General features: G+C 42.2%; 1 protein-coding gene across 1 annotated transcript; it reads left to right on the top strand.

Moving 5' to 3' along the window:
• Positions 1–27: 27 nt before the first annotated feature.
• LOC139738559 (nuclear receptor subfamily 4 group A member 2-like) lies at positions 28–27,902 on the top strand. The gene is made up of 7 exons (XM_071649180.1): positions 28–1,815; positions 19,784–20,910; positions 21,980–22,109; positions 22,522–22,685; positions 23,750–23,952; positions 24,358–24,536; positions 25,568–27,902. Exons 1-7 carry the CDS (start codon positions 1,698–1,700, stop codon positions 25,822–25,824), a joined length of 2,178 nt encoding a protein of 725 aa, XP_071505281.1. The 5' UTR covers positions 28–1,697; the 3' UTR covers positions 25,825–27,902.

The raw sequence follows: 27,902 nt of genomic DNA, 5'->3' as shown, positions 1-27,902 counted from the left end.
CCCCTCCCAACAGATTCTTCCTCATTTTGAAATACACTCACCACACACTTATAAAAGACAGACACGTATACACACATGCTTTACGCAGGCACGCACGCACACACACGCACACACACACACACACACCTACACACAAGCTTGCGTCAGGTCTGTTCCCACCCTTTAAACATCAACTGCAGGGTATGCAGAGGGCAAGCGATGCACTGAGATTTACATTACACGACCCGTGGCGCCGCATAATGCATGCATAGGCCGCCACGATGTGGTATGAAAACACGCACGTTCTATGAGTTGTGTGTGCGTCTCAGGGTTCGGCATGTTGAACGAAAGGCAGCTGCCGTGGCCCATGTATATAATGTGTGTGTGTGTGTGTGTGCGTGTGTGTGCGTGTGTGTATGGCTGTGTGCGTGCTTGTGTGTGTGTGCTTTTGTGTGTGTGTGTGTCTGTATGTGCGTGCGTGTGCATTGTCTGTGCCTTATGTGCGTGTGTGTGTGACCTGCGTAATGCTTGAATGCCTGTGTGTTACATCCAATATACCACGTGCCACGTACTATCTCTCTGGCGGCTTTCTCTCTCTCTCTCTTTCTCTTACTCTATCTCTCCCTCTCTCTATCTCTTGATATCTCGCATTGTTATTCTATTGCTGGTCTTGAAATCTGCAGAAGATATGGAAGTACTGTGGTCATCTCGAACCTGTAATATTATGACAGACCACCCCGATTTCACTATAGATATAAGTTTCATGCAGTGAATTAATGTGATCTTGCCAATGGTAGAGTCGCAGAGAATAAAACACCAGTCGTTGATAAACTGACGAGAACAAGCATGCAAAATAGCGACCTTTTTTTTGCCACTGAACTTCAAAGTTGCTCTGAGTGATGATTACTATATATATGTAGGATTATAGCAGTATCAATTTTAGAATAGAAATGAAAATGAACATTGCAGTGAAATATATTTTCTGATGGATTATTTGGAGAACCAGGTCACCAGGATTATTGCTTTATATTTGTAGAAAGTCCGTTTGGGACGGCGAGACATCGGTTTTAGCGTCGCTAATCGCATGCTAATAAAATCCAGTCCGCATATAGCTCAGTCGACGTTGAATAATTACTCAAATTTCTGGTTGGTCGCAAGCAGACCGTGTGACGTCACACGGCTGTCGTTCAGAGCCGATCCCGTCTGCTTGCCGTGCACGGGAGAAGCAATTAGATCGGTGCGCGCTGATTGGCTGGCGGCGATATTAAGGAATGCATGACGACAATTCTCGCTCGCGATGACGTTGTTCGGGGCGCCTTTTGGGGGGTCTTCGTATTTTTCTCGTCAACCACAGCGATGAATTGCCTTCTATACATATACACAGCGATGTATTGATATAGGCCCGGAGTTGCAGGCCGCTAAGCTTGGGAGAAGCGTCGTTGATTGCGAGCCCGCGTTTTCTGCTACCACGGCTGGCTGCAAGTGAGCCCCGCACCTTTAGCACTGCGATACTCTACTCGTATCAGCCTGTGTTGTGTGGTCTGGAGGGATCCTCGTAGCCCAGCCGCGCGGCTTTTCAGGGAGGTGAATCCACGTCCCTGTTTGCTAGCAGTTTGGTGGGTGGGCTGGATCAGCACTTCCAAGCCCTGCTCTTCCATTGGCTACTCGATTGTCCTCAAAATTTCAAACCTTGGAAGCGGGCCATTTGCCGCTCGTATATGGCGAGTTCCATGCACGTGCTACTTCCAACGTCACAGCTGAGTTTTGGGACATTCTTGAGCGACGAGTCCGAGGAACAGTGGGCAACAGTGGACCGAACCGGCACGAGGCGTTCGGGTGAGATTATTAACCCTTCCGCGAATTTTATGTCAGGTTGTTACAAAATGGGCCCAAACTAATTTGTCCCGTTAATTAATTACACGTATTGCTTTTGGACGCTGCAAAATATTGTTGTGTCTGTTGTGTATCCTCGGGCATGTGAGTTTAAATGTCCACATCTGTTGAGCATCCAGTTACTGCTTGTTATCAAAATGTCTCAACAAAATCCTTATCCATGATCAAGTTTGTTCGTGTATTTTGTCTTATTTTCAGCTACTTTCTACCTGTGCTTTTTTTCCCTCCCCCTTGTGTGCTGGTGTTGCCTTGCTTAAAAAAAAACAGAGTGATGCTATAGCCAAAGCTGAACATTACCAGGGTCCTATGTTGTCAGCATTTAAGCAAAGAATGGGATCTGGCACCAATTTGCATGGAGTTCTCCCGAAGGTCAGAGGATCACTGCACTAGGAGCAATTCTCAGTTGATGGCTCTTAACCTGCCCCCATCCAAACTCTCCCCCGCGGAAGTCTTCCTGCGAGACAGGGGGTTCCTGGAGGGATGATCGACATTTGTTTACTCCCTGACGACGGCATGGCCAGATTAGACTTTCCAAATTTTTTAATATATGTCCACTTTGTGGCAATCTTTGCTAGTCCATGCACAGCACGAGCTTCAAAAGACACCGCGTACTCAATAAAAATGCGTCTACGGTAGAGAGAAGGAGAGAGGGAAAGTGCAGTCACAGCTGCGGACATATTTAGCTCCCCCTCCTATACATGCGGGGCAACCCGGTCAGTGCATTGCTCATAATGCGGTGGAGCGCCCGGCAGAATATTGTGCGCTGTAGGAGAAAGTGATTGTATGCCGCTCTCTACTCTGTGTACCGGGGCCCCGCTATGAGTGTGTATGTGTGTTGTGTGTGTGTGTTGTGTATGTATGTATGTGTGTTGTGAGTGTGTGCGTGTGTGTGTGTGTGTACACATGTGTGACGATGCATTCGCATGTGTATGCGTGCGGGTGGGAGTGTGTGCCAACGTGTGTTTGTGTGTGTTGATGTATATTGAAGATGATGTTTATCGGAGGCCAATATTATAGATGGAAGTGGGCTCCCTAAGATTGGATCTGGTAGCCGGGGATGTGTAGGCGGGTATTTTCTCGGCGAGCCTCAATATGAAGGAATGCTGCCTTTTCTAGGGCACTTGGGATGTGCAGACATTGAACGTGTGTAATGCTTCAACGATTACATCTTTTACTTCACTCTATATTAACGACGAACGTTTAAGCATGGAGCTACAAAGAGAATAGTTTAAGTGTAAGTCGTGTCAGAGTAATTCTAGGTCGTGTTTGTTTATACGACGGTATTGAATCAGATTCTATTACAGGAAAAATTATTGTCGAACTCTTCTACTGTGAATGCTACTTTAATCTTCATTTACTCATGCAGTTTGTTTAACTTTCAGTTTGGTAACGAAGCTGATGCAATGAGTGTATTTTCTACCTTTTACGTGCAAAATTTGCTTCTGTTCGAGTGAACTTTTATTTTTTTAGATAATTATTTTAATAGTGCGCAAACAAAGATTAGGAGTGACGGCGAAAATATTACTCTCATCACCTAATGCGAAGGAGCCTGTCTCGACTCTTGGCACATGGAGAAAACGATTTCTTACACAGGGAATAATCTCAGCCCCGGAGCTGCCGGTGATGGATAGGCCAATATTTGAGCACTTTAATCTCATGTCACGTGATCCCCAACCATCCCGTGCGCTGTTTAGAATCTATAGAGGTAAAGGAGCGGGACGGCGCGCGTACGGGCGAGGATATATAAATCCGCGATGTTTTCATCGCCTGCGATGTGTCACATATATGAATCAACTGATATTTCCTTCGCAACTTTTTTTTTTTTCTGCTCAAGAATACTGTCATAGACGTGGAATATTGGCAGTGCTGATCGTTCGCAAGGGAAAGGAGATATAGGAGTGTGAGACGGGACCCTATCCTGGGACTGCCACCATAATGAGACGCCGTCGAGCGGGGGTTTAAGAGCGATGCATTAAGATCAGTAGGCAGCTGTTGTGACATATTTGTTTCTTTCATTGCCGGGTCGCGGGCTGCCACCCCAGCTCGTCAACACGTCTGCCGGCACTTGCCGGAACACAGCGTGATACACACGGTGATACCCAACTTTGGCAAACTGGAAGCAAGTATACATAATATCATCCAAATCTGAGATACAGACATTTCTTTTTATTGGGACGTAGCAAAACCGACTCAGATACCAGCTTTTGAAAAAGAAACACTGAAATCCCATTGCCCTGGAGCCTGTGGTTACGACAGAGAAATTTCGGCCGTTTTGTAGCAAGCAAGAAAACAAACAGACAAAAACAAAAACAAAAATCACCTGAATCACTTTCCTCCTTTTGACGAAGGAGGGCGGTTGCCTTCTAATCTCCAAACAGGAAAACTTAACTTTGCTGACGCTTGGCTTTATATTACCAGTTATACAGGTCAGGGTCTCCTTATATCAGTGCTGGTGTTCCAGAGCGAATCAAAACTTGGCATATCTCCCTCCTCAGAATTTAATTCAAAGTTAATTACTAGCACCAACAGTATGAAGTCGCTTTCCAGATTTGGCGAGACCCATATTTGCTCTCCCATGGCGCTCTTGTCTATTTCACTGTGAAATCTAACGCATGATTTAGCATGCTGAATCAAATTAGTCAGGATTGAGATTGGTACATGAAAAGATGTTTTTTTTTTCATTCAATGTCTCGCAGTAAATATTTCAGTAGGTCTTGTTTGCTTTGAGAAGCCATGCATTACAAATTAAAGAGCAGAAAATGCGTCAACTATACTTTGGAGTCAGCGCGCAGGACGGCGGAATATCCGGACATCGCTTCGTAGGATTTCTTGCAATTTTTCTCCCAGACTCCATCTCGTCTGCAACTTGCAAATTCTCTCGCTACCCGCGATTATCATGAAAATGTACTTTGTACAATTATACCGATGCCAAGAGTGTGGTAATCCGGGGGAAACCGACCATTTGCGTTGAGATCAGTCGTTCAGGTTCCTCGTTAACGTACATCCACGCTCTGCCACGGCAATTACGAAGTATAAATGAAACTGGTTAGCTACGCCAGTCCTCAGCCCCCTCTCAGGCCGTAAACTTGGCGTCGACATGATGGGGAGCTGTCTTTAACCCCTACTTTTCAGTGTTATACTTTGAAATGACAATTGATACTCGAACGCTGCGAAGCATGGTTATGATATAGTTTTGTTTGAAAAAAAAAACAACAAGATGATACGCATGCGCACACACACCAACACGCAAAGATTCACGAGGTAATCGTGTTAGGAAAAAAAAAAATATATATATATCCCCATCTGCCAAAAGTCTTTGCCTATTTGCTGGCATACACTTCCCGGAGATTCCCGCCGCTCACGAGGGTGCAGTGATTACGCATTTCGCGCAGAACATGATGCAATCTTTGATTAAGAATCTCCATATTTGTCTACTTTTTTTAAAAGAGAAAGCAATTACACAAAGCAACTAAAATCACAACTATTCGTTCACCCTGTACGAAGATGCAATCACCAGCCCAAAGAATGGGCTTGATGTGTCCCCACCCCCCCCCCCCCAATTTGGGTGTGTCAGGCTGAAATAAATGAAGAGTTTAGTATTGATGTGATGCAAGAGTCTGTAAGCTGTCTAAGAGTAATATCGCCCGATGGGGTGAAGCATGGATCGAGTCACTCCTTTATAATTACCCCTCTCCGCTAAAGTATTTTTTTATCAACTCATCTACAAATTTGTTTGACGTCACAATCATTGCAAGAATCATTCATTATGATATCACTATAGGGAAAATAAGTCTATGTGTTGATCTGAACTTTTAAAAGTATTATACCATTTTCGGCATCATTTAGTCACCAAACAAAAATGACGTCGATAATCAGCGCTTTTAAAACATCACTTCTTTGGTCATTATACCGCAACGAAGGATGCATGAAATCGCCCAGGTCAACTCAAAACGATGGGGAATGTGGGACAGTGAAAAGAGCAACCTGAAGATGGGGGGGGGGGGGGGGGGGGGGGGGGGGGCTGGAACTCCGCCAAACATTTGAATCTACTTTTACTTGAATTTAATAAAAGGCAAGGCATACTATACCACTACGGTATGCAATCCACACGCGTGATCTAGCCATGGCTGGATTTCAATTGCCATGTCGTGCAACCTTTAGTACCCTCTATTTGTCTTAGGTTCGCCGACATTCTTTGTGCATGGATGTATAGGAAGTATACTTTGATGACTTAATTTGATTTGATTGGTGCACTCTGTGTGTGTGTGTGTGTGTGTGTGTGTGTGTGTGTGTGTGTAGAGCCATCTTGCGACTTTGCAGTAATATAGATTGTATGTTCAAGCTCCCAACACGTGTAATGAATTCTTACCAATAATGTGAAGACAATACAGTCGGTGAAAATAACAAAGGAATCTGACGGTCGTCGTCGTCGTTGTTGTTGTTAAAGGCATTGATACTCCCGATCTGTTATTTCGTCATTTTCTCCAAATCTATAGCTGAAAGAGAGTAGCCCACTATCTACAACATAATTAGACCGAAGCTGAAAAGCTTCATAATGTATGTCTCAACTACGCCAACGCCTAATCTTTTTCAGACTTCATGCGATTACCATTACCAGAGATAAACACAATCATATCATTTCAGGTAGTACGCATTCTTTTGGGAAGAGGTTTTTGTAGTTGTTGTTGTTTTTCTTTTCCCACGATATCACGTGGAGTTTCGCTTTATCATGCAAAAAAAAAACAACAAAACAAAACAGCAACTGGTTTGCATTTGTGTCAAATTATTGTAGCCCGAAAGTAATAGCTGACAGCAAAGGATCGAAAGTCATTCACAAGTTTATTTTCCAACTTATTTTCCCCCTCCTCCCCCTCTCATTTTCGACTCCTATTCCCCCCTCTTTCTTTGTAAGAATTACAACAGTGCAAAAAAAAAAAATGCCCCAGTAATCTGTGGTAGATATAAACTTCTTGATATGACGACCAGTGCTATAGAGCCCAACTTTTGTGTAAGCTGCCTATATCTCTCTATCTATCTCTCCCTCTCTATAATCTGTATATCTCGCTCTTCTATCTCCACTCCTTCTCTCTCTCTCTCTCTCTTTCTTTCTTTCTTTTTCCCCTCTGCATTCATTTTCTTAAAGCATGATATGAAGGCTAGAAATGCATGAAGTCGTAAACAAAAATGTTGTTGACGTTCTGTAAAATGCCGGCAAATCTTAAAGGTCGTCAGTATAGGGCTTCAAAATATTGCTAGACGCTTGCCGATTACGTCTTATTTGTTCAGTCTTCAAGGTGTTAATGCGTCAAAGTGCGAACTTAGCCTCCCTTCCCAAGTTAATAACAGATCCGCTGTGTATACGAATATGGCTTCTCCATATTATACTTCAAACGCTGCAGTCAGCCGTGCACATTCACGGTCTTTGCGAAACGCACGCGAGTTGGGATTGCCGCTTACGAGGGTAACAAAATGGATATGGATACTTTGATTTTATCATGTCCAAAATGTAAACATGCAGCTGGCTTTTTTGTGTGTTTGTTTTTGGTAATAAAAGGGCGCATTAGAAAAACCTACCTTTCGAACTTGGTACCCATGCGTTAGAGCTGCTATGGCTATATGTCATATTGTCAAACTTACGTTGACTTTGTTCTCAACCTCTCGGAAAATCAGTTGTACAATCATGTGATCACATCTAGATATCTAATTATCTAATTATTCAATTATCTAATTATTATTCTATTTTGTTTCTCTCATACTCCAGCTTGGTTGTTTCAGATGAAAACGAAATAAACATGAAAATGTGAAGTTGACTTAACAAAACAAATAGGTGAATGCATTCCGGCTGCCATGCGCTTGTCACGATTTTGGGGTTTAACGAACACGGGTTACGGAACATGTAATGAAGAAGTATAAAAGTATATATATAGATAAAAACATATGAATGATATAAATATATGTGTATAGGCAACTTTCTATCACAATGTTAGCTTATTCAACAATTTTTTGTCTCCACCGCAACCTCGAAGATGTCGACATTAACTCTTTGGATGTAACGCGCTGAAATCTATTTTGAGTCGCAGCGGGATCTCCCATATCCAGGTCGGTACGGATCAAAGTCTATACGTATATATACGCCCTGTCTTTACACGCATATGTTATTACATCTTTATCACTCTCATCCCTTCAAAATCAAAATTCTCATCCTTCTATTCTGTTATATTACGAGTGGCACAGGCACCTTCTGTCGTAATGTTCTGCTATGTTCAGACGGGGACCGTGCACCTTTAATAGCCGAACATTATTGAGGGAAGCGTGGTAATAGAAACGCTCTCAGAAAGTAATAGAATATGTTTCGAGGCATTAGGTCATAACTTTTGAACGGATCGTCCGATTTTCCACAAAATTCACCTGCATTTACTCAATTCACAAACATAGTTGGGTTTTATTCCCCTTTAGAGGTTAGAGATATGCCGTTATTTTCTTTTAGCATCTGGAAGACAACATATAGGTAAACATTTTGAGGGGGAAAAGAATACAAACCGTCAGTGGACATTCCCACGTCTTGTTTGTCTATTCATATGCAATGAAAAGAATTTAAGGTGATATTGCCACGCTGACAGAGCTAAGGTCACATGACAATAGTCAAGAATCATTAGACATTGTAAGGCTTCGTGAAAGAAGAAGTCATCAAAGAAACGGTGTTTCACAAGTAGACAAGAGACCCAAATTACGAGACGCCTGTATGTTTACAAACAACGTATTCAGTATCTCAAGCTTCAATACTCATTTTCATACATTATAATCATAATAATAGTATCTTACCGACACAGTGCTGTAGCTGTATGGCATAAGGTGCATTTACAAGCCCGCAAAATATAAACAGTTGGATTTTTTTTTTAATTTTCTCACACGACTCAGCTGAGTTCATCGTATGGCTTCATTGCTGTCTGTCTTGAGAGTTTCCCAGTCAAAACTGATGGCAAGAAGCCATAGTGTGTAACTGCAAGTTGTCAAAATCATTTTACCTGCAAGTATAGCATTTTCTGGTGCAAGTGCCAGCGGTGATACCCCGAACTGCATGGATAGATTCATTATGCAATATGAACATCAACTGCATGTCATGCGCTCTATCTCAACTCTAAATCTAAATGATAGGATGAACATTCCGAGGTATTATAGAACATAACCCATTCCTTGTCTAAATGACTGTTGATGAACATCGAAATTTCGTTTAACCAGTTACTGAAGAAAAATGTAACTACTGAGACTGATTTTGGAAGGAGGAAGAACGCCAAATCCTTGTAATTACCTCGTCTTGTGAATCACTGGAAAAAAAACACAGACAAAGACAGAGTACCTGAAAGCCCTGGTCATCATGACAGTTGAAAGTACTTCTATAGCACGCATATCATTTTAGGTATAATACTGTCTCCACCTACCGTAGTTTACTCACTTTCCTGCATTTTCCATAGGGTGATACTGTACTATAATCGGTCCTGCAGGACAGCTTCGCACTTTCGTGGATTTCCGTAATCTGAAGTGCCGTTATGAACAAAGGTGTAGAATGCGTATGATTTTATGGCGCCATGTTGCTTCAGTTGCTGTCAAGTTTCCCAGACCTATGGGTATAACCACGCAGTAGCCTTATTTGCTTGTTTCGCGAGAGTGGAAACAAGTGGCAGCGATGGCAGACTTTACGTCTTTGATAACCTTTTGCACAACCTCTCACGTTAGTGCTAACAAAAGACCAATGGCACATACTCTTTTAGTCATACCTGAAGCCGTACAAATTTATGTGCGATCCTTCGTGTCAATCGTACACCCTCCCTCTTATTTATTCCTAATTAGCCTCTTCTCACATCGAGACATATCGTGGTCGATGTTTGTTGTGGTGAGCTTTGAGTATAAAAAGGGATTCTCCTCCTCAGATTTCCTCATTCTGGTGGAATCTTGCCGCCTGAACTGGGAAGGAAATCTCGACTTTCTTTTTCGTCTGTCTCACAAGCGATGTTTGGTTTCATGCATCACCCAGCCTGTGGCAGCAGTACCAGTGTGAACAAGTATGTTTGGCCGGTCATTGGTATGTTCCTTGGTAGCTTTTTTTGTACTAACTACCCTAAATATCGCTTGACTAGTGAAACGCCTCATTCTAGACATTTCTTTAGGCTGACCAGTGTGCAAGAGGTATCTGACTCACGGTCACTGCGAAATGCACTCCAACCAAACGCTTTCCTTTTTCATTTCTTTTTTTAAATTTTGCTATAGGAGGGAGAGATTTATACCGGAGCTCTCTACCATTCCCCCACTGTGTTATCTGGTGCCTCATGGTATACAGTGTACATAACTTTGGTTAGACGTTGACCTTTCTCTCTCTCTGCCGTACTTGTATGTAGCACTGATCCGATATCTTAGTCTTTCTAATGACGATTCTTTTTCTTAGTTAAATGTCCTGTTCAAAATGTTCAAGATGTCAAATTTGATGCATATGTATAGGTCTGTGTTACCAGAAAACATCCCACCATATAACATTTTTGTGAGAAAGCCTAAAATATTAGGAAATATCAGTATTTTTCTGAATAAAACGTAACTGTAGACGGTTTAGTCTGGAAACATTTTTATTGTAACTATTGTTCAATTTTGTATATTTAAGAATACTTAAACATCGATTTTACTGATTCAAATTTTTGCAATGGTTGTTTCTATCCCTAACTCACATTTTAGAACTATTTTAAAGCACTAATACTGGGCTTTTGTTTCATCTGCAAATGGCAAATTATGCCTTTAAAGCTGATACACAACTTTAAAAAAATCCCCATCAGATGGCATATGCAGAGTACGAATTGATTCATTTGTCAACAAATTGCATACCAATTATTATGATGTCTGAGTATTATAGATAATGCATGAAGCTCCGATGCCCACTATCGCACCTCGAATCTCATACGTTCAAGCTGTTTTTATCAGTTAGTAAATACTTCTGGCAAAAACGCAAAATAGGGTCATTGATGGCTAGGGTAAATGATATTGAGAGCAAAGAAAATAACGAACTACCATCAGTTATTGATAAGGATATACTTTTTGCATTCGATTTTACTGAATGCATGGTTTGCTCGTTTGTAAGCCCATCGTAGAATGTAGCTAGCTTCAGGCTCTGTGCAGGGGATGTTAATGATCGAATGTAGAAGGGATTTATCACATGGTTATCTAATCCGGACGGAATCCTTATCAGAATATAAAGTTAAGAACCTTTACTTTCCTAATGTAACAATTGAGGGGGTCGGTGCAATATAGTGCTAACCCACACAATAGTCATTTTGAGATAATCGCTGCTGAATGTTTGGAAAGTCCATACCTTGTACATTGATAAAACATGAATGCATGCATTTTTTACCATCTTATTGGTTGAATTCAAATATGATATTTTCACGGAGGTTAGAGTGAGGGATAATGATTATGAAAATGCATGTAACTCAATTTTAACAAAAATGTGGGTTAGCACTATGGATTGCACCGACCCCCTCACAAATCACTACGTGGTTTCGTGATTCGTTTGATTTTCCTTGTTTAGCCGGCTTGAGACAAGTATATTATCTTGCTTACTTGAATTTACTTTTGCTTTAGATTGATTAAAACGTGACAATGCCTTCATTTTCTAGCCGTCACAATTGAAATATATCACTCTTTACTTTGTGACATCATAAGAACTGTAAATTCCTTCGCTTGAAGTCACGAAACTTCTGGAAGTTTCGTATGAAGAACTGAAAGAGGGTACAAGTGCAGGCTTCATTCCTTACTGATTACGTCACGCAAAACATTAAGAGGAGAAAGTCTGTATTTACATTCTCGAAATGCCAAAATGTCATGCAAAACATAAAGGATATGGTTCACCCACGCCTTGGGTATCGTACGTTGTATAGCAAGCAAATGGCATAGGTGACCCAAGAAAACGTACATCGTAAATAGAACAAATCTAATGCCAATGTTATGTTGATATTCACTTATTCATTGTTGTTGTTGTCGTTCCTGGGAGTACATCTACTCGGAGATCGTGCATTACTTATCTTATTTTTTTTTTAAATGCTATCAACTCTTCGTGTCCTTAATTCATAATGTTGGACATTGTCGTTTATGGGTACTACTGACATGTCAGGCAAGAATTCTTCTATAAAGTGGATGTGATATAGAAAATATGTCGTACCTACAGACTTTGATGTTTTCTATATTCTAGTAGTTTGTATAGCAACCGATTCTAAATCTAATTACATTACTTTTTTGATGGCTATGGAGTGTTATGAGCTTTTGAAATCCAAGTGCTTGATGTTTTTGGTTAAAGCTGGCTCCCATACACATACAGCTGGAGACAGTTTTCACATGACGCAGTACATACGTTTTTCCTAAAATCCCCCTCCCCAATCTGCCATCCAAGTATCATTAGTTTCTTTGGTTGGGCAGTTGCACTTTGGCTGCAAATATGTAGATTCGCACCTGAAATAAACATAGTATAACCATTTGATCATACCGTAATGCTGCTAGTATGTGGCATCCCGATCTTGTGCTTTAAACCGTACAAATTTTCATCGAAACTAGTTTGTTTATAGGGACATTTCTTGTCAATCCTTTTTTTTTAAATCTCTTTTCCTTTCCTTCTAATAGTAGTCCATATCATAGCAGTCTAACTTCTCATACAGAGGGAGAGGGAAAACTAAGCTTCGTGCTCATATTGTTATATCACCAACATTGTGAGCTGGATGCGTTTAGCAGCTGGTAATTGCAATTACATCTCGTGTCATACATAATATACACCGGAGCATCTACTACGGACTAGGGATGAGGGGGGAAAACACACAACAGTGCTACGTGGTCATTCCACGGAGCGGATCATCGCGCTGATAATGAGGTCGTCTCCTTTAACGTTGTCTGGTTTCACGGAGCAATTAATTATGTGGTATATCTATTTTTTTACACTGCAGAAGTGTAGAAGATATCACCGTGTTTACAAACACGCCACCATCGAATCTGGTCAACAAGTAATTTTGCAGTCGTTTTTTGTTGATTAGAGCGATTGGATTTTTATTCGGTGTATGTATGTTACCTGAAAGAGCATCTATGTCCATTCATGGATAAATAAGACAGACGTGAGTTTGTTTCTTTGTTAGCCCCAAGGGTTTGAACTTCTTTTATAATATTATAGTCTATACTGTTCCAAGGAGAGGGACTTTGTTTAAAGCACCAAAGGTTAGTCTACATTGTTGCTTTTTAATGACGACAGCACACAGTTATGGTTTGAAATACCCCTCAGAAATGTCATTAGTCTGGGCATTGTCTATCATGCATTGCGTAAATACCATGTGCATGATGAAGGCAAGGGAATTTGGTGTTCACGTTCGAATTTCTTAAGACTGGGTAAAGCGCATTATGTGGCGCACAACTACGGTTGTGTTATGTATACCTTTCGTTCCCGCGCTCGCGCTGATTTTATTTCTCCCTCTCTCTCTCCCCCTCTCATTGCCTTTCTCGCTTTTTTTCACGATCTCCGTAGAGCTGGCAGTGAGATATATTTAGCGCGGCTATTTGTGGAGACGCGCTGCAGCAGCGTCGATTCTGACGTCATACGAGGGTAACCCTCGAACCCTTGTGACGTCAACGCGAACGACTTACACGCGCAAGCCTATGCGATGCGTTGTCCCAGGTCCGCGCTAAGCTCGGCGTACACAGGCTCGCTGCTGATGTCATAACGGCGGCAGTCTACGTGAGGCAGCTTCAAAGCTCGGGGTTTATACTTTTGTAGAGGGACGGAGTTGCTGTCACTCTCGCCTATTCGGCCAGCCGGTAACATCTCGTACTTCAGTCCCTGTCCGTTTAGGATTGAGGAGGGAGTTCGAATGTGTCGGTTTACCAGCAAGAATTATTCATAATTTTCTGCCGCATCTGGCGTGATTAGTCCGTTTTCATTTGCATCCGCCGTGGTGTTTTGGAGATCTGCTTCTTCGAGTACCGTCCTTCGCGAGAAGTTCTTCCTCGAAAAAGTCCAGACGCCCTGGTTCAAGGTGTATATACCTTCTTTTCCCTCTATCTCGGATCCCGATCTGTTTACTTCCTGAGTATACAGGTAAGGAAGTGCTGTGTTATAGCAAGAAATTTCTCTCGTCTTTCAGAATTGTCCTGGTGGAAAATACTCTTGTTTGCCTGTGTGAGGACGACTGGTTTTTAATTCCAGAGGCTTGTAAATCATACTTGAATGTGAATTTCTTTGTGGAAATCCCTCTGTCTCATTATTTCTGGTGCGATATTAGTCTGGCATGTAAAAGGTGATGACCATTCTTCTCTTGTCTAGAGTTATTTACATGGATCAACGATTCAACTGTTTGTACTTCACAAAATCAAATAAGTACTCATTTTTATCTCAACTATAAATAATGATGTTCATTGCTATATGTCTGGTTAGGAAACGGGTTACATGTAATTTGTATGTCAAAGATGGTACTTTTCTCTTATGCAATGGCATATTTTACGAAACACTTTAACGTATTTCTTATGTTTTTAAGGTGTGGTCAAACACATCATGCTTATGTTTCAAAAGTGTTTAGATGAATATTGTTGTCTCACGTTGTGATAATTTCTCAACATTATTATATCTGGCAATGTTTAATGCCAGAATTGATTGATTATACCAAGTTAGTGTTCTGAATTTCGCGTCACAATATTCATTGACTAAAGAAATCACAACAACATGTAAGCCACTTTGATCAATCTCTGTTGAAGGAAAATAGGATTTTTACGGCAATTTCGTAGACCGTTTCTTGGCTCAATTTCTATAGATGCTTAAGGAATTGGTGAGTCTAAGACCGAGCTCTCTGAAAACATACTAATTGTTCATCATAACACATTTCTTTGGTATTTGATATTTTATGCTGAGACTTTGGTCTACATGAAATATATGATTCACATCGTTATGTAGGTATACTGTCATAAAACCATGTTTATGCACATAAACTACAGGATAATGAATAGATACTAACATGAGTATTACAGGTACACTAAGATACGACAGAATATCAATTGCAAACATGTAAACATAACCATATGTGCTTTTTTTACACGCTGACACACACACACACACACACCCACACAAACCTACACACACTCATACACACAAACACACACACATACACACATACACACGCATACACACATAGGCAAATGCATGAGAGGGAATTGGGGATATCGCGTTGTACAACACCGTGTTAAAGTTGGTGTATAGGGCCCCCCATCCAAAGCTTGCTGCGCATACTTGGAATATTTCTCCCGGCTAATTGAACGTGGCGTGCGGTGGCCGTCGGCGCATAGGCTTGCTTTATTGGTAGGTCCGCCACACGGACACTGTTTACTATAATGCAATTAATCATTTACATGAGACACTGATGTGCCATGTATGCGATGATTTTTCATATTGCAGCGAAACTCGCTCCCCTGTCTGATCTCCGGCCATGTTGATCAGAACACCTACCCACTCTGTACATGTTCTTATATCCAATACTCGCGATGGTGATTGAGATCTTTCATGAATGAAACCTAATCTCACAGTGTATGCGTGTGTGTATACATGTGTAATGATATACGTTATGTGTCTGTTTGTAGTTGCGTTCAAGTATACGAATATTCATATTTACGAATCTGTCATGCAATTTGCAAACTACAGGGAATATGAGTTAAGAAAATACTGTTATTATGCAGCAAGCATGCGTCATCATTCAACTTATGTATGTTATGATGATGTACACTCTTTAAAGACATGAATCATAGCTTATATTCCAGTATCGCGTAGGAATTAATGTCTTCAACAGAACATAATTCATTAGTATTAAGACAACGTTTGTTCATAAATCGTTGCTTTTATTACTGCATATATATTGCGTATAGACCCGCGTTTACAACCGCGCTCTCCAAAGAGGAGAAACACGCCCAAAACATCACGTATGATATATGGGGAATGCTAATATTGTACGGACTTGGACTGAAGCTGAACTGCACTTGAACAATCTAATTATGAGCTTAGTCCCTCGCCCAGTCATATCGCAAAATGGTTCGGGGATTAAGCCTTGGTAGATAGGATTCCATCGAATTATTCCTGCAGATAATGGAGGGAGAAAAATAGAAAATAGTCTCTCTGATGGTGTGATATGTCGTAGAACATAGGAGAATGGAAAAGAGAGCAGCTAACTTAGTGTATGTGTTTTTTTTTTTTTATGCAGCCGGTTAAAGCAGGTCACTATAGATGCAAAGTTATGGATCGACGTTTATGAATATTCGTGCAAACACTTAACCCACCTTTATTTCCCCAAATCCTTTACCTGTTTAGGAACGCCATTAGATTAGCACACAACACGGGGTCGCACCGTGTTGGTTTGCGTAGGCAACAGTGTATGCATTGCATACATCATATTGGTCGCCCCTTCAATGTAAGCCCGTTTAGAGTGTTTGATCATTTTTCTTCACTTCATAAAAAAAAAGAGTGAAAAAAAAAAATCCGCTGGCGACCTGTGCATAAATATGTCCATCTCTTGTCCCAATGTGATTTGCCGCCCGAAATCTCGGCGATTTCAAGGGTTTGTCAAACGCAAGAGCCAACGCAACGTTTACATCCAACATCAACCCATCCATCATCGCGGGAGAGCGAGAGAGAACAAGAGGAGAAAGAGATATAATATATGAAAGAAAAGTGTGATAGAACCACAATTTGTATGTGTGTGTCTGTGTGTGTGAGTGAGAGAGAGAAATAATGAGAGAGAGGGATAGAGGGAAGTGTCGCCACTTGGAGCAAAGTTTATGAATGTGTGCACTCTTGCCAATTCACAACCCGATCTACCTACGCACTCTAAAGCTATGGATGTTGTTGAGAGAAAAAATATATATATTTCTCCTCTTTCATTCATGCCCAATTTCTTCTGGATGCCTCTATTATAATCGGGAGGTATCTATGGAAGACGCGCTGTTACAGGGCAGACATCTTCTTTTGGCGCGTAGTGAATTGGCGAGCGATTATGTGTTTCAGCTATCGCCTGATTGGGCTTATTGATCAGAATCATGAATGTATATTCCAAATTTGACATCCATATACGTCTGTGATACAATCCCAGTAACTGTATGGTCTGTACTATTTTTGCCGTGCGCCCTGTCATAGATACATGCATAAATGTGGCAAATAGAGCAAGCGCCGTCCACTGAACTGACGTGATGTCTGATTAAAATTGGATTTCGTATTTTGATCGGCGAAGAAGAAATAACATACACACCTGTGTCATAACAAAACGAATAAAAGACAATAGAGACTTGATATGTGCTGACGAGTTAGACTTGCGTCAGTCGTTTTGTTTTCAGCTCTCTCAATTACCGCTAAGAATACACGCCTGTGAATGAAAACACTTGAATAGCGTATAGCTGCTTTGTATGTCTCGCGTCAACTATAGCTCGCTGCGCCCACGTCACTACTGAATGCTAAATCAGTTTTTCGGATCTCGGCGCGTTTTTTCCTCTGCTATTTACGTCTTTCGAACGAACGCATTTAGCAGTCTCTTTCTACGAATGCACCTGATATAGCCACTTCTTCATTCATCTCTCGCTGCGTTTTCGTCGGCGTTGCAACAGCTCTCACCCTCTCTTCCCCCTCTCTCTCCATCTCCCTCTTTATCTTTTCTCTCTCCTCTATCTCTCTTCTACCATCTTGGCATAACCAGTCTGATTGTCTTCTCCACTGACTTGGAAACTAGATGCCAGTTCATTCCCAGTGCATCTATGGCAGGCCGCCTGGTAAAAGCCGCCGCGAACCATACTTTCCTATGAAAGTTTGTTGTGAATATTGGAGACTGCGAAGTTGTTTTGGGATTTCATGATTGCACAATAAAATAGTGCTGAAAGAACACTTCACAAAATAACGAAAAATGAAAAGACACTCTCAGAGAAAATCGAATGAACCTCGGAAAAAAAAAACATTTCACAAACTTCCATTGACCTGTTTTAGAAAGTCATTCTTTTTCTTGTCCTGTGTTTTCATGAAAGTTGGAGAAATCAATTATTAGATTATCAAGATAATAATATGACTGGATGCTTCATTTGGATAGATCCATTGTATGGTATATCACACAGCCCTTGTAATCCGAATGGAATGCGCATTCCGAGAAAGGACTAAGCATTTAAATCTCGTTCTGTAAGGTTTCAAGTAATTTTTCAACGGAAAGGAAACATAAATAAATGATTTAAAATACATATTGATATTGCCACCTCTCTGATCACAATGATTGTCGCATGGGTTTTTTTTTTCTTTTTTTCTTTATGACTTGCCCGTTCAATTTCAGCTCATGACATTGTGTACTCCTTTTGAATAAAACGGGGTGATCAGAGATTGAGTACGTGGACATGTGCTTTAATGTACACCCACCTCTGTGCATACAAACATCATGCAGGTTATTAACGGAACCAGACGTTCTCGAAGTGCATGCCGGGAACTTCACGCGGATTCGGTGCTTATAAAGATTGTCGTCTCAGCCCGCGCGGACGCCAAGTGATAGTCCCGCGCGCACCGAATCCCACCACTTCGGCTCAAATCGCCGCTGCAACTCAGAGGGCCAGCTGTGGCTCCGAGCACTACTCCGTCAGGGATTTCTTCTCGGCTTGCCCCTCAAACCCCCGATCCCCAAACGGCTTCACGCGGGGGCGCCATCAAGGGAACGTACGGTTACCCGAGATTGACCATGATGTTAGTGGGTGCACCCACCGCCTTTGGGGCCGGCTATCCCCATTCCACTGGCTACCAGTACCAGACGTACAACTTTGACTTCAGTGATTACGACGCCTACTCAGGTGCCTAACTTACTTCACCATCAGTACTCTCTGTTAGGTGTTTTACCAAACCTGTTTAGTGCTCCCTCCTTGGTCTTCACCAAATCAATGCTCCAAGTCCAGTAGTCCATTTTGAACACTATTGTCGGTTTCCGTACGTGTGTGCGTGTGTATGTGTGTGTGTGTATGTGTGTATGTTTGCAAGCCATAGGTGGTAATATACTGCGCTCCAATATCTCACCAAGGTGGCTATTCGTTTCATCACACTAGCAGTACACAATCACTTGCTCATCACTTTCCTCTTTTGTGCAATGGTTTCTTTTAATTCGCTGTTTTCATCCATGGATCATCTTTGCGCGGGGTGGATGGGGGGGGGGGGGTTAATGTCGTTTTTACGGGTGGAGAGGGGGTACATTTACGCTTACAATCAATTAGTGGCGTGGTCTTTTTGCGAAATTATCAAGATTCTATCAAGGGCTTCGATATGCCAGTTTGCAGTAGGGGTGAGTTTGGGACTTCTTGTAGTGATTAAGGTGGTTGCCCTCCCACGATCGTTCCCCCTTTCCCCATGCTTGTCAACTAATGTTCCCATGATTAAATATTGTGACCCAAGCCACGCTATAAACAAACAACAAAAACCCATCCTTTTCTTTACATCTTTAGCTCACGCTTTTGTTATGCTCTGTGAATGATTCGCATGCAGAATGTATAAGCTTCGCCTATAGTGGTCATGTTGTGCATGTTACTTGAAAAGTGTTTCAGTTTTTCTTTCATGATCTCTTTCTGTTTGTGCAAAGTAGTCTGTGTCTGAGAGAAAGAAGGGAAATAAGCAATGCCGTGCAGTTTTCACGACTCATTCATCCATTGTCGTTACGTTTTTGTATGCAGATGTCTTTGACTTGATATTAGGATTTCGGGCTTGAAACCCTTGTACAATGCACACATTGTAACTTCAAACAAGACATTGGTAAACCGATATAGCAATGTTATCATAAAATGTTTGATGGCAGCCGCTTTGTGATGTATATGTCATATTCACTTTTCTCATCAAAATTTTATTCTCTCTTTCTGTCAGGCTACGTTGAGCCGAACGCGGGTTCGTCCCAGTACAGTGTACTGGAAACCAAGTTGCTTGAGAGCCTCCCAAGTTCGCAGCAGCCAGAGGGCAGCCCTGTAAGTCCGCCAATCAGCGCCGACTCGACCCTTGCCTCGCAACAGCAGCAGCATCACCACCAGTCGCCGCCCCACCACCAGGCGACGCAGCCGCTACCTCCTCCACCGGTGCAGCACCCGCAGCCGCAGACCTCCCCTCCTCTGCCGCAGACCTCGCAGCAACAAGCACAGAGAGTTGCAGCAGCGGCGGCGGCAGCAGCGGCGCAGAACCACCAGCAGCACACCCCTCACCAGTCCCCACAGAGACAGTCCCCCGTTACCCCAATGCCGGCCAGTATGCCAACATATACCCCAAAGCAGGACGCATCATCACCGCCGTGTATTGTACAAACGCCTGAATCCTTTTCTCCAAACTACACCAGTACGCCCTCGTGCACTACCACCAGCAGCAGACTACCCAATTTCCAGGACTGTTTCGGGCCTCCAGGTTTGAGGCCCAGCTACGAAGACCCCTCGCCAGACTTTCCGCCATTCAGCTCTATGACTGAGTTTCTCCCCAGCGCGACGCAGACCGAATCGTACGACCGTGAGGCTTACCAGCTCCCAACAATCCCCTCCATGTCGGATCACATACCATACCAACACACCTACAGCCCAACTATATCTTGCCCTACGTCCGTCACCACATCCCACAGCACCTACTCTCCCGTAGCTCAGCCGAACGATTATTACGAGAGCCCTTTCCCCCACGATGTCTCTCCTATCCATGCCGTAGACTCGAGCGTCCCTCCCCACTTTGTGTGGGGTCACACACAGGACAGTCAACTTCCCACGTGTACGGAGTCGTCGATCCTGGAGGGCAAGCACCACCACTACCCAATGCCACCGAATCCGCCCATTGGGTCGCACCACACCATCATGGCAGTCGCGAGAAAGTCCAGTCCCATCATGTCCCTGTCGCCGGAAGGACCCATGATCACCCCGCCCAGGACGCCCTCACAAGAAGGGATGTGCGCGGTGTGCGGAGACAGCGCGGCGTGTCAACATTATGGCGTCCGAACGTGCGAGGGATGCAAGGGCTTCTTCAAGGTATGTTCCATCCTGTCTTGACTGAAAACACGCTATTACGAAAGTTTTTCTGACATAAATAAACCCATACATGACATCATGAATATGTTTGCAAATTTATTGGAAATCGTTGATTTAAATTGCATCCCTGGTAAATGTCAGGAGAATATTTAGAATATATGTCATAAGAAACATCAACAATGTTTCGAGATACAGGCTGCAATTGAAGGTGTCAGAAACCTGTAATTTATCGTCTGTAAACGCTGCTTGAACTCTCTTAATACGTGAGCAATTAGAGCGAACAGCCAAACAGGAGATCCCATAATATAGGATTATCCAGCAAACGGGGAGGAAGACTGGTATGTCGTCATTCTCTACCCGAAACACCCAAGAGCATGAATATATGGTCCTGTAGAGGAAATAACAAGTCTAGGAATCCCCAGCGGAGATTCGTAACGCTCCTTCGCGGTTTTTTCCACGACGTGTATCTGGTTACTGACGTCATGATTCGCGGCAGTGGCTCAATTGAACGGTTCCGGAGAGGCAAGTCGTGCCTGCCCTGGCACCGTGCCACCTTGGCAGGGCCGACCGTCTTCTGAGCCGACAGTTATGCCGCCGGGAGAGGGGATCGGAAGGGTAAGAACAGGAAGTGGCAATCTCGGCGCTCCTGACGGATGACACAACGTTGCCAGGGCAACAGAGCTACAGACCCAAACCAAAACACTCGCCCCGACGCTTCAGGACAGTGCTCAAGATTACAGCCACTAAATTTAGGATGTCAGTACGTTGACGTCCCAAGCAAATTCCAGATACGACATTTGTATACAATGTTTGGCTCTTTAGTTCTGGCTAATCTTAGACTCTTTGAACAGCCTGTCTCCGCTTGTACAGAAAATAATGTATAATTTGTCTGACACCAAAACCAGCCTAATATGGGGAAAAAAGGAAGAAGTGAGATGTATCACAAAACTTTGAAAGAAGTTTCAAGTTCTTTACGTTACATTTGAATATATATATGTATAGCCTTTTATAATATTCTAATGGTTTTTTTTTTTTGTCTGTGTGTGTATCTTTGCGTCCGTTCTTGCAGAGGACAGTACAGAAAAATGCCAAGTACGTGTGTCTGGCCAACAAGAATTGCACGGTCGACAAGAGGAGGCGAAATCGTTGCCAGTACTGTCGGTTTCAGAAATGTCTAGCGGTGGGCATGGTCAAAGAAGGTGAGTTACGTAGAACATTAAGGTGGTGAATACTCCACATTAATTTTGTCTCTCATCTTTCTCGTGGAAAGAGTTGGAAGTGTAATAACCTATCTGGACTTGAAACCAAGGTATCAGGCTGATATCGTGTTCTTTCGTATACAGGCATACAAGTATTTCAGCAGTTTTGGCTGCAACGATGAATTATAAAGAAGAAAGAAAGCAAAAACATGTAAAAAAAATGACCACCAACGAAACTTTTTGTCAATGTTATTTAGTCATAATATTCAGGTAACATTTTATATAGTTATGTTCCCGCGCTGTACTTGACATTAGCAAAATACTACTGCACAAGAATGAAAATACCTAAAAGACAAATGCCAGTGTCGTGCGAATGAAAGTCTTTGATTGTTCATTTCCTTTTGCCCAATAGTTGTTCGAACCGATAACCTGCGCGGGCGCCGGGGACGATTGCCAACGAAGCAGCGAAACGCGCAGGACCTCTCCCCACCATCACCGCCGGTCAGTCTCATCACTGCCCTGGTCAGAGCCCATGTGGATGCCTCACCAGCAAAGGCTAATCGAGATTACAGCTCGGTAAGTCTATTCACTTTTTTCTTCCTTACTTCGTAGCAGTAAGGGGGGGGGGGGCACTCTCAGTACCCACTACCCCAAAATTTCAAAATGTACTCCTCTTTGTATTCCATAGTCTCGTTTTAAGTCACGATGAGGTAAAAAGCTTTGAAGCCGTCTCTTTAATCGAACTATAATTACGACCACCGTGCAACAATTCTAATAATATCTGTATTTAGAGGTTTGACGTCATCGGGCGGCAAACATCATTGATGCCCCAAAATATGGTATTTGGCACAAGAAAATGTCATCCTGTTGAATGTCAAAAGTGCCATCGAGAGTACATGTTGTGCCGTGGGGAGAGACATGTTTACACACGAGCTAGTCGTGCTCCAAAGAGACACGCTTCCGTTCCAGCAGAAAGTATTCTTAGCATCATGAGGAATGTCCTCATGTGAACAAGTCACGTTCTGCCTTCCAAAGAAAAAAAAATCAGTGATGCTCACCGCCTCCCTCTGAGACTATCAAAGAACCATTAATATTTGAATAATTTTCATGTATGAGCGGCATTGCGGTCGCCTTGCCTAGACTGGGACCGGAAGAGAAAGAAAACACCATAGATGGGGCGGCCGAACAACCCTGTTACGTTCACTTCCAATTATTAAGCCGCGAGGCACCCTCACACGCACTGATGAAGTGATAAATCTCTTGCCTTGATGTGACGTCAATGTCCGCCGGTGTGACGTCAATCGTTTCACTTGGAGGGAGAGAGGAAACGAAAATAAACACAGATGCCGCATCGCTCCCTTGCCAAACGAGAGGGAGGGGGGGGGGGGGGGCGAATTTGCCATGACGTCACACCGCAATCAATTTCGCTTGGCAAAGCCTCTGAAGGGAGGAACGGCTGCTCTCAGGAAAGTCGGCCAAGCGAATGACGAGCGGGTATCGAGACATTTTTGGGTCGTAGATAAAAGATTAATCAAGTGTTCCGTGTCCGCCGCACTTGGGACGTTGTGGAATTACACAAGCCTTCCTCTCCCGCCGCATCTCACCGAGCCTCTCCTCCCGTAAATCTCTCTCCTCCGCAGTTCCGACTACCGGGTGACGTCATTACACCGCCACCGGACAACGAGCAGCTGCAACTCTTCTACGACAACTTCTGCTCCTCGATTGACGTCATCAGGTCATGGGCGGAGCGTATACCCGGCTTCAGCGACCTATGCAAAGAGGATCAAGACTTGCTGTTTCAGTCGTCCTGTCTGGAGCTCTTCGTACTTAAGATGGCGTACAGGTAAATACGACTTAACGCTTCTCCGGTGCACACTTTGGGACTCAACTAAATTTATCAACAGCTTATCTGGAAAGCAATTATCAATGAAACATATTTTCAATTAAAGCATAGTTTTATGCAATGATTACTTATGCTGTTTTGCACCAACGAACCATTCAGAGTAACGTCGAATACTTAATTGATATTTATTGTCCCAATATTAGATTATTCTTCTTAACCCACTCGCTAACCAGCAGTCTTTATTTTTTTCAAACAGTCCTACTTGTACTAGGGAATTTTAAATTCTAATATTGTATTTTCTAGAGTATTGGTAGACAATGTTCAGTGCTCTTGTCATCAGTGGCGGCTTAAAAATGATCAACACTGACCTACTTGCCCCCTCCTTCTACAATCTATTTCGCACAGGCTGAATCCTGAAGACCCGTACGTCGTCTTCTGCAACGGCAACGTGCTACACAATCAGCAGTGCGAACGCGGATTCGGCGAGTGGCTAGATGACATCCGGGCATTTTCAAAAGTACTGTCGTCACTGGAGATCGACATCTCATCTTTCGCCTGCCTATCGTCACTTGTCCTTGTCACAGGTAAGAAGGTGGGGACAGAAGAGGGGCGGGGCAAAGGTCACTTTATCGAATATTTCCTTCCTCCTCCTTACTAAGGGCTGCTGCTGCTGCTGAAACAACAACAACAACAACAACAACAACAACAACAACAACAACAACAACAACCGCAACACGGCCTAACTGGTCCTAGGTGGTTGATATACCAAAGCCACATTTTCCACTAGAGAGTATCTTCTCTTTATTTCGGTGTAACCAGTATCGTGAGCTAAAGTCTAGTAAAACACCATAACCATCGCCATACCACCACCAACAGTAAAAACAAGCATCAGCTATTGTAAGCACATATTTCTCTTAGCTTTGTTGACAGTCCGATCTCTGAAGCCAACTGTCTGCTTACTGAATATCAAGGGGAAGCCATTTTCTTGAGCGAACAGTCTTGAAGAAGGGGATTCTTGTTTTCTTTTCTTGGAAGTTGGATCATGTCCACTGTTTGTCATCTCCGTCGCTTGATGATTGATAGAGTGACAGAAGTAGCTATAGCGAAGCCATGTACAGACTTCTCCCGAGAATAGAATTCGGAGACTTGTTCGGCATTCAGCTATTTTGCATTTTATGTGGCAAAACAACGTACAAAGCTTGATTGCCATAACTGTTATGTTTTTGACGTTTCTGCCAGGGACTTATGTTTGTCAACGTAGAGAAAAAGAGAAAGAGTCTTACGAATGAGTGAAAGAGATAAAATTCGAACATGGAAGATTTCGGCTTGTTAACTGCAGATGATGCCGAAAACCCTTACAGAAATATTATTTTACTTATGGATTTTCCTTTTGAATTATTCATCGTGAGAACGACTAGGAAGTGTTGAATAAGCATGGTTTTTCGTGACAGGGGAGAGGGGTTCTGCGTTTTAATTGAAGTAAACTAATAGGTACGATTGTGTTTGAACTTTCAACAACATGTTTTTATTTTCCATAAGCAAAAAAAAAAAAAAAAAAAGAAAAGTATCGCTTTACCTTCATCCGTCTGTTTTGGGTTTTTGATTGTTTCTTCAGAACGCCATGGCCTCAAGGAACCGGAGAAAGTCAGCCAGCTGCAAAACAGAATCATCAGCTGCCTGAATGACCACGTGACCTACAACACCAGTGCGCAGACGCGCGCCAACTTCCTCTCGCGTATGCTTATGCAGTTACCGGAACTCCGCGTCCTCAGCAAAAAGGGTCGCCAGCGGTTGTGCGCCCTCAAGGTTGAGGGAGCCGCACCCGTGCCGGGAACCATTGAGAAAACCTACGAGCCGAACTTGCCTTACTAAAACTTCGGGGTATCAAATGAGTGAAAACAGAGCACTTTATATATCGTATTAGATTACAAAATGATAGTGTTATTGCTTCTAAACACATGATTATACAAACCTGTGATTGTCACATGTCATTACTTTTTTTTCTAATCGAAATTGATACTTTTTTAAGTTTTTTCATTCAATATTGTTAAATTTTTAGTACCAACGTGGAAAAAAAATGGTGTCCTCAAATCATATAACCATAGATTGTCTGTTCTGATTGGCGAGGAACAACCAGGCTTTATGCAAATCGTTATAATATGCTAACTGCCATGCACAGTCTGGTGATCTCGTATCAGTGTTGTGTGTACCAATTCTTTTTTTTTTTCTGGTGTGTGTGTGTGAGATGGTGTGTCTGTGCGTGTGCAAACGTATATTTTGTGAAAAGGAGTATACAAAGTGTGTGTCTCGGCGTGTGCGTGTGTGTATAGTTTGGCGTCATACCGTAGTATTCTTTTTTTTCTCTTTTTTAATAGAAGTTTTCTCTGTTATTTCTGGATGAATGATGCAGCATTGCAATGAGTGGCTCTATTCTGAGTACACCGGATAATTAAACCTTATTGACAGGGAGAAAAAAAGAAATCGGGTATTCGCAATATGAAATTGAAGCGCGGATGAAAAGCAGATGGGCAGAAATGGTCACGAAATGTATTCAGGGCGCTAAAATCTCATGGAAAAATCTGAAACGTTTTCAGTGCAATCTTAAAGCGAATTATAGAAGTTGAAGAATTTCCGTACAGGTGAAAGGGTTTTGCGGCGTGTGACGTTGAGGGCGGCATATTGGAGAATACAGTATGCCCGACATGATTATTGGCACGAAAGCATTCCGTCTCCCGCGATTCGAACTAACAGCGGGGAGAAGAGCTGAAGTTTTGGATGTGATTGAAATTGAAATGCAGGTTACAAAGAGGTCTTTCAGAAAGGAATATAAGAGTTTATATGACAGTATAGTATTGTAGCACGTGGTGCATAGAATATATCAAAACGTCTAATATGGTGATTTTATATTAAAAAAGCATCGCTGCATTACAGTGCTAACTTAATTCGAGTAGAATGATACATTTTCTTATTGTCTATCGTAAAAATCGACAGTCAGCTTTTTTCTGAAACTGATAGTACATTGTCCTGGTCGACGTTAAGGCTCAGAAAAGTAGATAGCAGCTGATTCGTCTGCTTTGCTTACAGAGTTAAAATCACTTATAAGATTGATGACGAATGATCTTTTATTTTAAGTGTTGCCGATTTGCAGCTGTTTGTATTGTACACTTTATAGATCGCACGACAGGAAATGCGTCTTAAAATACTCTGAGCTGTTGGGTAAAAAAAGGAGAGATCCAGTAGTCCGTTATCATGTCTGCACGTTTTTTCTGCAAGAGATCTGATTATGTTGTATGTAGTTTTGTACATGTCGATTTTGTTGCTGATAAAAAAACGATGTGATTGACTAAGACTGACACCAAAGGATTTAAGTTTTTAGAAACATTTAGATGTGCCAGATATTTGAATAGTTCTTATAATTCATGTGATCACTGTATGATATTTGCAAGAGCATCTCTACCGGGAACCGAGTTGTACATATGGGAATACATGAGGTCATATAGACATACGGGACTGAGCTGTGAGAATGTAGATAATTTTATAGAAGGTATTCTCAGTAAAAATATTGCAGTACACACAAAAAACAACGTTCTTTATGCTACAAACACTGAAATGTGCGTATTATTATATCTATAAGAAATGGTACATTAATATACATTGTATACCTGAAAAAAAACTTTGTTACCGTTTTGTTTACGAAAAATCTTTGTTCACCGAAATCTGATAATGATAATTTTGACAAGAAAATTGTAAACATTGCACGAATATACAAATCTGAATTGTTGGCGGAAAAATACTGCCAAGCTTTTGTCATTAAATTCTTACTGGTTCTGTAGGATAGTGATTTTATACAATTTTGCTATGAAGAGAAAGAGAGAGAGAAAAAAGTTGCAGTCTTTTTACATTGTCGCTTAAGTGAACACGTATGGTGGATGTTACAAAAAATTATATAA

The sequence above is a fragment of the Diadema antillarum genome, unplaced genomic scaffold (genome assembly GCF_040938485.1).
Source record: "Diadema antillarum isolate AM-2024a unplaced genomic scaffold, OU_Dant_1.0 seq00000754_RagTag, whole genome shotgun sequence".
Classification (NCBI taxonomy): domain Eukaryota; kingdom Metazoa; phylum Echinodermata; class Echinoidea; order Diadematoida; family Diadematidae; genus Diadema; species Diadema antillarum.
Note: the sequence above shows the minus strand (reverse complement) of the source record. Positions and strands in the feature narration are given on the sequence as shown.

Coding starts and splice junctions, on each gene's coding strand:
- LOC139738559 (XM_071649180.1), top strand. CDS start 1,698: ATGGCGAGTTCCATGCACGTGCTACTTCCAACGTCACAGCTGAGTTTT. Junction 22,110..22,521: donor GGTGGGCATGGTCAAAGAAG/GTGAGTTACGTA, acceptor TTTGCCCAATAG/TTGTTCGAACCGATAACCTG. Junction 24,537..25,567: donor GTCACTTGTCCTTGTCACAG/GTAAGAAGGTGG, acceptor TTGTTTCTTCAG/AACGCCATGGCCTCAAGGAA.